At 41.7% G+C, this 12910-nt stretch overlaps 1 protein-coding gene across 1 annotated transcript; it reads left to right on the forward strand.

Moving 5' to 3' along the window:
• The first annotated feature begins 205 nt into the window (after positions 1 to 205).
• Positions 206 to 5193, forward strand: LOC106088251 (UDP-glucosyltransferase 2-like). The gene is made up of 2 exons (XM_013253672.2): positions 206 to 473; positions 3863 to 5193. Exons 1-2 carry the CDS (start codon positions 224 to 226, stop codon positions 5191 to 5193), a joined length of 1581 nt encoding a protein of 526 aa, XP_013109126.2. The 5' UTR covers positions 206 to 223.
• Positions 5194 to 12910: the final 7717 nt, after the last annotated feature.

The following is a 12910-nucleotide window of genomic DNA, read 5'->3' on the forward strand; positions in this document are numbered from 1 at the left end:
ATGGCCCTCCCCTATACATAGGTGTTACCAACCGATGTTATCAACATTTTACACAATCTTCCCTTTGATAACTACTGCCATTCCACCATAGGGGGTATGCCACCTGTTTCTGCGGACTGTGATCGCCTAAATATTGATTGTGTTATCAAAACACCTAATTTAATTTCTGGACAGTATAAAAAGTCATTTCGTTCTAAACACTAGCCTATGTTAGTCATCTACAATGAAAAGCAATTTAATTTTGTTGTTGTCGTTAAATATTGTGTTAAATATTTGCCCGCCCATGCAGGGAGCTAAGATTCTTTCGGTATTTGGCTATCCCGGACCATCGCAATATTTCTTTATAACACCTCTATTGAAATCCTTAGCCGAGAGAGGTCATGAAGTTGTTTCGGTTTCCGTTTATCCCCAGAAGGAGCCGGTGAAAAATTTTCGAGATATTGCTGTGATGACTAATGCTCATATATTTGATGGTAAGTAAAGTAACGCGAATCACGCTCAACTGAAAGTTTCCGATAAGGGAAACAAAGTGGAAGCATTTTAGCGCTTCACTTATCCGGTTTCGACTCAAAATATACATAAACCAAACTGGTGAGATGTGGCGTGAGTGTTTGAAGACAAAAGTGCATTTCAAGTACCAAATTTCAGCCCAATCGGAAGAAATGTCAAATCAGGAGATCGGCTTATATGAGAGCTATATCAGGTTATCGCCAAGGCAGGAAAAATAAACCACAGCACGACGAAGGATTGTAGGCCCATTAGTCTGTCGTCATGTTTGCCCAAAACACTGGCAAGACTGATTGGCCTGAAGGTGAGAGGGATACTGACCCCGGAGAAATTCAGTGGGGCACAACACGCATACCTCAAGGCTGGTCGGCCTTTTACGAGGTGGTACGAGAGGTCGAAATGTCTATCAGACAGGAGGAATACACTGTGGCGGCCTTCTTGGATATAGGGGGGCCGTCAATAACGTGGAGATAGGATCAATAGTCGTCGCTTAGGACCGCACGAGGATTTAACCCATAATCTGCCAGTGGAAAAATTATGTGATTTATGGCAGGATTATTAAGGAGAACATGGTGTGCTCAGGAGGCCAGTGACCAGAGGAACGCCCCAGGAAGTGATGTTCTCGCTTATTCTGTGCAACCTCGTGATAAATGAAATCCTATTGGATCTCGGCGGAGATTGATACGAACCTCGTCGCTTATGCGGACGAGGTAGTGTTTCTGCTCCGAGGCAGGTTTCTGTCGATGATCGGCGAGATCATGAGAAGATAGTTGCTATGGGCTATCAGAAATGGGTTGAGCACCAACCCAAGAAAGATGAAGCTGGTGCTCTTCAGGCGTAAATACAAGATAGCGACGTTCAGACTTCCGTCCTTGGATTGGACCATCCTGCAGCTGTCGGAGGAGGCGAAGTACTTTGGCATAGTTCTCCATTCAAATCTGTCCTGGAAGAGGAATACCGAAGAAAGAGGCCGTAAGGCACTTGTTACTCCTGCAGGAGGATGTTCGTAGAAAGAGGCACGTCAAAATGTTTCCTTGGTTCTCTTAAATGACCATTTCTAACTGAAATCACCCAGGCATTATATATCCAATATGAAGGAGGTGGGAGGTGTGATCTACTTCTCCCTGGGATCGAATGTAAAAAGTGAGGATTTAGACAAGGATGTATTGAATGTCTTCCTGGAAGCCTTGAGAGAATTAAAATTTACGATTTTATGGAAATTTTAAAATGATGAATTACTCAGCAAGCCACAGAATGTCCTCAACCCTCGGTATTGGCCCATCCCAATGTGAAACTTTTTATATCCCATGGAGGATTTCTGACTACCATCGAAACCATATTCCATTTCAAGCCCATTTGGGCATGTTCCTTAGAAAGTGGGGTGTAACCCTCAAGATGATTAATTGGATGTATACGGCCATTGTGAGACCACGTCACATTGACACACGCCGTTCGAACTCGGCAATAAAAAGCAGGCTCCTTACCATTGCGTTTAAACTTGAATCGGACAGCACTCTCTGATATGTAAGAAGTTTGCTCCTGTTCCGTATAAAATACCGTTCATGGCCAAATTTGCATGGGATCCCAGATCAATATTTCATGGTGTTACAAACGGATTGACTAAATGAATGTACACCCTGTCCTATGGTGGTGGGTATAGAAATGCACAGGCTGACAAACGAAATCGAAGAAAAACACGGACAGACGGAAATATCTAAAAATCCTTCAACCGTTTTGTCTGGGCATAAAAGATTATCCGCTTGGTGTTTTTTTTTGGACCCACCCTAATGTTCAGTTACAAAAATATGGAAAGTCTAACTAACTTTGTTACGTCATTTGTAACATCTCCGTATGCTCGTCCACACTCACAGTTGTTCTGTTTCTGCTTCTATGCGTCTTTCTGTCCGACCGTCCTGCTGTCTGACCGTCCTTCTGTCCGACCGTCCTTCTCCGACCGTCCTTCTGTCCGACCGTCCTTCTAACCGTCCGTCCTTCTATCTGTCCGTCCTTTTGTCCGACCGTCCTTCTGTCCGACCGTCCTTCTGTCCGACCGTCCTTCTGTCCGACCGTCCTTCTATTCGACCGTCCTTCTGTTCGACCGCACTTCTGTCCGACCGTCCTTCTTTCCGATCATCCTTCTTTCCGACCGTCCTTCTGTCCGATCGTCCTTCTGTCCGGCCGTCCTTCTGTTCGGCCGTCCTTCTGTCCGACCGTCCTTCTGTCCGACCGTCCTTCTGTCCGACCGTCCTTCTGTCCGACCGTCCTTCTGTCCGACCGTCCTTCTGTCCGACCGTCCTTCTGTCCGACCATTCTACTGTCCAACATTCTTTTGTCCGTGCGTTTTTCTGTTCATCCGTCCTTCTGTTCGCACGTCCAGCAGTCCGTCCGTTCTTCTGTTCGTTCTTCCATACGTCCTTAGGTTCGACAGTTCATCTGTTCTTCTTTGTGTTGCCTTGTTATTCTATACGTTCTTCCCTATGTACGTCCTTACCTCCGTTCGCCCTTCCTTCCGTACGTCCTTCTCTCCGTTTACCCTACGGTTAATCCGTTCTTCTATTCGTCCGTTCCTTAGTCCTCCTGTCGTCCGTTCTTCTGTCCGTCCATACTTCTATCCTTCCAACCATCTATAACTCAGTTTTTTTTTCTATCCATTCTTCTGTCTGCCCTTTCTTCTGTTAGTCCGTCTTTCAGTCCGTCCGTACCTCTATCCTCTGTCCTTTCTTCGGTCAGTCCGTTTTTCTGCTCAACCGTACTTCTGTCCGTTCGTTGTTTTACCCGTCGCTCGTCTCCGTAAAAAGATGGAAGGGCAGCCCATCTTTTATTTTTTAACCATCCGTCCTTCTGCCCGTCCATTCTGTTATCCCTTCCCACGGTTGGTTTATCTCTCGTTCAGTTCATCCTTTGTTAGGTTCGTCTCTTGTTCGGTCCTCTCGTTATTCTGTTCGTCTCTTCTCCTATCCTTGTAATCAGCTCAAACTTTCTTTCACAAAATGCGGCAATGGTTTTGGACATGATAATAGAAAGGCCTCAGTTGGGCACTTCATGACGCGTTCTACGCCGTTTTCAGATCCCGATATAGTTTTTCAAGTGGCCATAGCTTCTGCACTGCTTTTAAACATGTTCTCTGACTTCTTCCAGTTGGCTTTTCTCACGCTTTCACCATCCACTATAGAATGGGGGTATACCAATCTATTAATTTCCTATTCCCGATTTGGCAACAAGTTTTTCGCAAATTGAGTCAACTGGAATCCATAGTGGAGGGTGCATGAGATGCATCATGGCCGATTTGAATACGCTTTTACTTGTTTATTCAAAAGTTTTCATTGAACTTTTTTTTAATATTTTTATTTTGCAGAAATGATGGTGAGTTTTGCCGAAGGTGAACCAAAATCATTGAAAGATGCATTTTTGATTTTGGCTCGTGCTGGTCAAAAAATGGTCTCAAATGTTTTTGACAATCCCGAAGTCCAACAGATGATGGCCAACGAAGGCTTCGATTTAATTATAATGGACATACTGACCTCTGAAGCTTTGGTGGGCCTAGGCGAACATTTTCATGCACCCATGGTGGCTGTCTCTACATTTGGTTCGGCGGGTTTTATGGATGAAATGGTTGGTAATCCCTCACCACTGTCTTATATACCCCATATGCATTTGCCCTTCGGCAACCACATGGCACTGTGGAAGCGTATGATCAACGTTGTCATGGAGGTCGTAGATAAGATAAGTTTCCACTGGTTGATGTTACCCCATCAGGAGGAGGTATATAGGAAATATTTTCCCAATGCCAAAATGAGCCTAAATGAGGCACGTCAAAATGTTTCCTTGGTTCTCTTAAATGACCATTTCTCACTGAGAGCACCCAGACCTTATGTACCCAATATGATAGAAGTGGGAGGAATGCATATTAAACGCCAAGCTGATCCTTTGCCCCAGGACCTGCAACAGATTTTGGATGAGTCACCCGAGGGCGTGATCTACTTTTCCTTCGGATCGAATGTGAAAAGTGAGGATTTAGACAAGCATGTATTGAATGCCTTCCTAGAGGCCTTTAGAGAATTGAAATTTAAGGTCTTATGGAAATTCGAAAATGATGAGTTGCCCAACAAGCCAGAGAATGTCATCATACGGAAATGGTTTCCTCAACCCTCGGTATTGGCCCATCCCAATGTGAAGCTCTTTATATCCCATGGAGGATTTCTGAGTACCACCGAAACCATATACCATGGCAAGCCCATTTTGGGCATACCATTTTTCGGTGATCAATTTATGAATGTTAAAAATGCTGTTAAGGCCGGTTATGCGCTCTCCTTTAAGGTGGCAGATATTACCAAGGATTCATTGAAGTCTGCAATTATGGAAATCTGGACAAATCCTCGCTATGCCCAAACCGTTCAGCAAAAATCGAAATATTTCCGTGATACACCCTTATCGCCTTTGGAAACCGCCGTCTATTGGATGGAATATGTGATACGCCATAAGGGATGCGCTCATATGCGTAATGCTGGTCAAGATTTGAATTTTATTCAGTATCATAACATTGATGTATTTGTGATTTTGGCTGCTGCTGTGGTGTTACTGGTCACCTTGCTGGTGGCTATACTAAGAAAACTTAAACAGTTGGTATTTGGTAACTCGAAGAGGAAGGGAAACTCAAAACATAGTAAAAAATCAAAGCTAAACTGAAAATTCTGTTAATTTGTTTTATTTTATAATTATCTAGGGCCTCAAAAAGGAAAGTTGAAAAAGTGAGTCAGTGATCGGTTTTATAGTCACCATCGTGAGGGAGTACGCTGATGGGTGGATAACTGTCACTGGTATCACTGGGGAAAACTTTTCACATATCTATGAGTGCTGTCCGATTGAAGTTTAAGCTTCATGACAGGGGCCTCCCTAGTGCGACACCTCTTGGGGTAGAAGTTTTCACATGGCATAGTACCTCACAAATGTCACCAGCATTGTGAGAGGACATGCAACCTCTACGCTACGGAGGCTTGTGTTATCACAACTTAAAAATAGAGAGTTTTATGAGCCTAGGAAATCATGCTGATTCATTACTCACGAAATCGATTACTAAATGAGCTTTTTATGGACTCATTAACTTAAATTAGGAGATCGGTCTATATGGCAGCGTTATCCAAATATAGTCTGACCTGGGCCATACTAAGCACGTATGTCGAAGAGCTTCACACAGCTGGCTGTTCAGAATTTCAGCAAAATCGGGTAATAAACTTAGCTTTTATGGCCTTAAGAGTTTAAATCGGGATATCGGTATTAATGGCAGCTAAATCCAATTAAGTGTGATATTGACCATACTTGGTACGAATGCCGGAGAGCCTAAAAAACCAATTCAAAAAAAAAAAAACAATGCAAAATTTTAGTGAAATCGGATAATAAATGCAACTTTTATGGGCTCAAGACCATACATCGGAAGATCGGTATATATAATAGCTAAATCCAAATATAGACCAAACATCATTGAACAGGGATGTTGTAAATCCTCAGACCATTCACTGTGCCAAATTTTAGCAAAATCGGGTAATAAATGCGGGTATGAAGGCTATATCATGATAAAGTCCGAGATTAAGTCCCTCATCGAACTTAACCTGACTATGGAAAAACAAGTAAAAAGGCGCTAAGTTCGGCCAGGCCAAACTTTGGATACCCAACACCTCGGGTTTTATGAGCCTAAGACCCTAAATCTGAGGATGGGTCTATATGGCAGCTATATCCAAATCTGAACCGATCTGGTCAAAATTAACGAAGGATGTCGAAGGGCCTAACAAGACTCACTGTCCCAAATTTCAACGAAATCGCATAATAAATGTGACTTTTATGGGCCTAAGACTCTAAATCGGAAGATCGGTCAATATGGCAGCTATATTCAAATCTGGACCGATCTGCTCAAAATTTACGAAGGTTGTCGAATGGCCTAAGACAACTCACTGTCCCAAGCAAAATCGGATGATAAATGTGGCTTTTAGGAGCCTAAGACCCTAAATCTGAAGATCGGTCTATATGGCAGCTATATCCAAATCTTTACCGATCTTGGCCAAATTGACGAAATATGTTGAAGGGCTTAATACAACTCACTGTCCCAAGTTTCAGCAAAATCGGATAATAAATGTGGCTTTTATGGGCCTAAGAACCTAAATCAGTGGATCGGTCTATATGGCAGCTATATCCAAATCTGGACCGATCTGAGTCAAATTGACGAAGGATGTCGAAGGGCCTAACACAACTCACTGCCCCAAATTTTAGCAAAATCAGATAATAAATGTGGCTTTTATGGGCCTAAGACCCTAAATCGGCGGATCGGTCTATATGGGGGCTATATTAAGATATAGTCCGATATAGCCCATCTTCGAACTAAGCCTGCTTATAGACGAAAAAAGAATCTGTGCAAAGTTTCAGCTCAATATGTCTATTTTTTAGGACTGTAGCGTGATTTCAATAGACAGACGGACGGACAGACGGACGGACGGACGGACAGACGGACGGACAGATGGACGGACATGTCTAGGTCGTCTTAGATTTTTACGCTGATCAAGAATTTATGTACTTTATAGGGTCGGAAATGGATATTTCGATGTTTTGCAAACGGAATGAGAAAATTAATATACCCCCATCCTTCGGTGGTGGGTATAAAAAAGGATCTGTGCAAAGTCGCAGCTCAATATCTCCGTTTTAAAAGATTGAAGCTCGATTTCATGAGATAGACAGAGGGACGGCTTGAAATCTTCCGTGGCGCAGATGTTACCATGTCCGCCTATGACGCCCAACGCCTGGGTTCGAGTCCCGCCGTGAACCTCAAAAAAAATGTTCTGCGGTGGTTATCCCTTTGGCTACATTTGTGAGGTATCCTGGCAGGTTAAAACTTCCCTACCAAGTGGTGTCGTTATGCGGCACGCCGTTGGGATTCGGCATAAAAAAGGAAGCCCCTTATCATTGAGCTCATGGATATGAGAGAAGTATAAACTGTTTCTAAATAGAATGTTCATGGGAAATTTAATAGTATTTAGTAGATAGATGGACGGACAGACGGAAGAACACGGCTAGATAATCTTAGATCATCATCAACCTCGAATGTATATAATTTTCAATCATCAATCTTTTCTACAGTAAATTTTTTTCCTTGAACATTTAGATGCATTTTTTCACATCTATTTATTTATCAGTAATCATTTCGCCAAGCAGAAGAATCTTTCGCACAAAATCTTCTAATTCTCTTGGACACAACATCATCTTTCGTACTTAGATGTGAGGCATTAGAATATTGCAATTACATGCCACCAAACCACCATATTAGGGGATTTCAAAGCATGGCTAACCGCAAACATACAAATCATCCCCTTTATACCACCGCCAATTCCGGTTGCCAACAATACTTTGAGCCCAAACGAAAAGCAGAAAGCCAATGGTATGCACCATAAAGGGATTTAGTGTTTCTACATCATCATAAACATGGCTAAAAGGACACATGGTAAATAAATAGCCACTGGTTGTGATTGTATGCAATACGTGTGTGAGTGTGTGATTGTGTTTCGAACTCATATTCATATGAGATGGAGATGGAGATGAGCCAACGACTTGGACGAGAGTCATTAAAATCAAGTGAGTACGACCATTCTGGTCGAGACCGGAACAGAGTTGCAATCTAGGTAAAGCGATATAGTTGTTTATTGTTCACAAATTTCATCATATTGACTTGAAGGCCTCGGCAGAATAATCTTTTCCTTACCCTTCTGTCTGGATTAGGGTCTTAGGCTCCTTAAAAGCCACATTTATTATCCGATTTTGCTGAAATTTGGGACAGTGAGTTTGCGTTGGGCCCTACGACATCCTTCGTCAATTTGGCTTAGATCGGTCCAGATTTGGGTATAGCTGCCATATATACCGATCCTCCGATTTAGGGTCTTAGGCCCATAAAAGCCACATTTATCATCCGATTTTGCTGAAATTTTGGACAGTGAGTTTTGTTAGGCCCTTCGACATCGTTCGTCAATTTGGCCCAGATCAGTCCAGATTTGGATATAGCTGGCATATAGACCGATCCTCAGATTTAGGGTCTTAGGCCCATAAAAGCCACATTTATTATCCGATTTTGCTGAAATTTTGGACAGTGAGTTGTGTTAGGCCCTTCGACATCCTTCGTCAATTTGGCCCAGATCAGTCCAGATTTGGATATAGCTGCCATATAGACCGATCCGCCGATTTAGGGTCTTAGGCCCATAAAAGCCACATTTATTATCCGATTTTGCTGAAATTTTGGACAGTGAGTTGTGTTAGGCCCTTCGACATCCTTCGTCAATTTGGCCCAGATCAGTCCAGATTTGGATATAGCTGCCATATAGACCGATCCTCAGATTTAGGGTCTTAGGCCCATAAAAGCCACATTTATTATCCGATTTTACTGAAATTTAAGACAATGAGTTGTGTTAGACCCTTCGACATTTTTCGTTAATTTGACCTAGATCGGTCCAGATTTGGATATAGCTGCCATATAGACCGATCCTCAGATTTATGGTCTTAGGCCCATAAAAGCCACATTTATTATCCGATTTTGCTGAAATTTTGGACAGTGAGTTGTGTTAGGCTCTTCGACATTCTTCGTTGATTTGGTCCAGATCGGTCCAGATTTGGATATAGCTGCCATATAGACCGATCTCTCGATTTAAGGTTTTGGGGCCATAAAAGGCGCATTTGTCGTCCGATTTCGCTGAAATTTCGGACAGTGAGTTGTGTTAGGCCCTTCGACATCCTTCGTCAATTTGGCCCAGATCGGTCCAGATTTAGATATAGCTGCCATATAGACCGATCCGCCGATTTAGGGTCGTAGGCCCATAAAAGCCACATTTATTATCCGATTTTGCTGAAATTTTACACAGTGAGTTGTGTTAGGCCCTTAGACATTCTTCGTCGATTTGGTCCAGGTCGGTCCAGATTTGGGTATAGCTGCCATATAGATCGATCCTCCGATTTAGGGTCTTAGGCCCATAATAGCCACATTTATTATCCGATTTTGCTGAAATTTTGGACAGTGAGTTGAGTAAGGCCCTTTGACATCCTTCGTTAATTTGGCTCAGATCGGTCCAGATTTGGATATAGCTGCCATATAGACCGATCCGCCGATTTAGGGTCTTTGACCCATAATAGCCACATTTATTATCCGATTGTACTGAAATTTATAACAGTGAGTTGTGTTAGGCCCCTCGATATCTTTCGTCTATTTGGGCGAGATCGGTCCAGATTTGGATATAGCTGCCATTGTACCGATCCTCCGATTTAGGGTCGTAGGCCCATAAAAGCCACATTTATTATCCGATTTTGCTGAAATTTTGGACAGTGAGTTATGTTAGGCCCCTCGATATCTTTCGTCAATTTGGTCGAGATCGGTCCAGATTTGGATATAGCTGCCATATAGACCGATCTCTCGTTTTTAGATTTTGGGGCCAGAAAAAGCGCATTTATTGTCCGATGTCGCCGCAATTTGGGACAGTGAGATGTGTTGGGTCCTTCGACATCCTTTTTCAATTTCACTCAGGTCGCTTAAGACGTATTTATAATCCGATTTACTGAAATTTGACACATTGACTTATGTTAGGCTTTTCGACATCCATGTTGTATGTGGTTCAGATCGGTTTATTTTTAGATATAGCTACTAAAAAGACCAATATTTTGTTATACATAATTGAACAATGGCTGGTACTTATTAGTATTTGGTCGGATCACATTTCGATGCTATGCTATGGGACTTAAGGTATGCAATTTTCACTGGATTTTGTTAAAAGGTGGTTTACATATATACCCGAGGTGGTGGGTATCCAAAGTTCGGCCCGGCCGAACTTAACGCCTTTTTACTTTTTTCTTCTGAAGAAGAGAAAAAAAGGGGGAGCTTTTGAATTTTCAAATGATCTGGTCTGCGTGGTGATATGCGTGAGCTGAATATAACTCACTTGCCCAACTCTAGTTTCAACATAAACGGATTCTTGGTTTCCACCACAGACCGACGGTCATATATGAACGAATAGATGAATGGTTAAAGGGATGGACGAATGGATGGATACCATGACTGTGATGTGGTGGTTGTGTTGGAGTCTATTTTATTATTGGAATGATTGTGCAAATATTTTGCGAATATGTTCTGCTGATTTGGCTCAAATGAAAATTTCTACGTTTACACACCAATACACACACACACGCACACATGGCTGCATATTTATAAACACGACACACTGCTGCTGATGCTCGTCATGGCCATAAAAGGGCCTAAAGATATACATCCATAAAAACCAACAACAACAACAACGAAAAACGCAACCCAAAAACAAAATCTAACAAAATTACACAGCCATTGAGCTTTGGTGGCAAGGGAAGCGGAAAACTCATAAAATTCCGTCTAATTAAAACTACCAAAATGAAACTTTGTGATATTAATTAATTGAAATAAACAAGGCTGGCCCTGTACTTTCTGGCTAAGACCACTGTGTAATCCCCTCTGGAGGGGGTTATTGAGTTACAAGGGATAAGGCCATTTGGGGTTATGTGCTAAGTAGAAATGCATTAGTCACTGGGTTTTGGGGAAGTTTTAATGCAAAAAAAAAATCTGAGTATAACAGCAAAATAAAATTTCGGATAACTTATTTAAATTTTCGATATTAGCTTTCGATGGAAAATATTTTACAATACCAAAACTGTTAGATAGGTATCTCTAAAAAAACAAAAAAAAAAAAAAAATATTGGAAAAAATAAGGCAATAAAAACTTTTGCTAGAGATCACACGAAACCTAAAACCAATGGTGATAATTAAAAAAAAAATCAAATTTGGTATAACTTATTCAAAATTTTTGATATAAGCTTTCGGTGGAAAATATTTTATAATGCGAAAACTGTTTGCTATATCTAAAATACAAAAAATACCAAAAAAAAAAAATGAAAGGGAAATGTAACATTGAACATAGTTTACTCGAAATCTGAATTTAATTTAAATAAACAAGTAAAAAGGCGTTTAGTTCGGCCGGGCCGAACTTTGGATACCCACCACCTCGGATATATATGTGAACAACCTTACGTCAAAATCCAGTGAAAAATGCATACCTTATGCCCCATAGCAGCTATATAGACATATCATCCGATTTAGACCAAATGCTTATAATATAAGTTATTGTTCAACCGAGAGATCGGTCTATATGGTAGCTATATCCATATCTGAACCGCTCTGAGCCAAATTGAAGACAAACATCGAAGGGGCCAATACAACTCACTGTCCCAAATTTCGGCGACCTCGGAAAATTAATGCGCTTTTTATGGGCCCAAAACCTTAAATCGAGAGATCGGTCTATATGACAGCTGTATCCAAATCTGGACCGATCAGGGCCAAATTGAAGAAAGATGTCGAATGGCCTAAGGCAACTCACTGACCCAAATTTCAACAAAATCGGATAATGAATGCGGCTTTTATGGACCTAAGACATTAAATCTGAGGATCGGTCTATATGGCAGCTATATCCAAATCTGGACCGATCTGAGCCAAATTGACGAAGAATGTCAAAGGGCCTAACATAACTGACTGCCCCAATATTCAGCAAAATCGGATAATAAATGCCGCTTTTATGGGCTCAAGACCCTAAATCGGTGGATCGGTATATATGGCAGCTATATCCAAATTTGGACCGATCTGGACCAAATTGACGGAGGATGTTGAAGGGCCTAATGCAACTCACTGTCCCAAATTTCAGCACAATCGGGTAATAAATGTGGCTTTTATGGGCCCAAAACCGTAAATCGGAGGATCGGTCTATATGGCAGCTATATCCAAATCTGGACCGATCTGAGCTAAATTGAAGATGAATATCGAAGGGCCTAATACAACGGTCTGTCCCCTATTTCATCGAAATCTGACGACAAATGCGGCTTTTATGGCCCCAAAACCTTAAATCGAGAGATCGGTCATATGACAGCTATATTCAAATCTGGACCGATTTGAGCCAAATTAAAGAAAGATGTCGAAGGGCCTTACTCAACTCACTGTCCAAAATTTCAGCAAAATCGGATAATAAATGTGGCTTTTATGGGCCTAAGACCCTAAATCGGAGGATCGTTCTATATGGGGGTTATATCAAGATATAGTCCGATATTGCGCATCTTCGAACTTAACCTGCTTATGGACAAAAAAAGAATCTGTGCAAAATTTCAGCTCAATATCTCTAGTTTTAAAGACTGTAGCGTGATTTCAACAGACAGATGGACAGACGGACGGACATGTCTAGATCGTCTTAGATTTTTACGCTGATCAAGAATATATATATTTTATAGGGTCGGAAATGGATATTTCGATGTGTTGCAAACGGAATGACAAAATGAATATAACCCCATCCTTCGGTGGTGGGTATAAAAACAGAAT

The sequence above is a fragment of the Stomoxys calcitrans genome, chromosome 2, assembly GCF_963082655.1.
Source record: "Stomoxys calcitrans chromosome 2, idStoCalc2.1, whole genome shotgun sequence".
NCBI lineage: Eukaryota > Metazoa > Arthropoda > Insecta > Diptera > Muscidae > Stomoxys > Stomoxys calcitrans.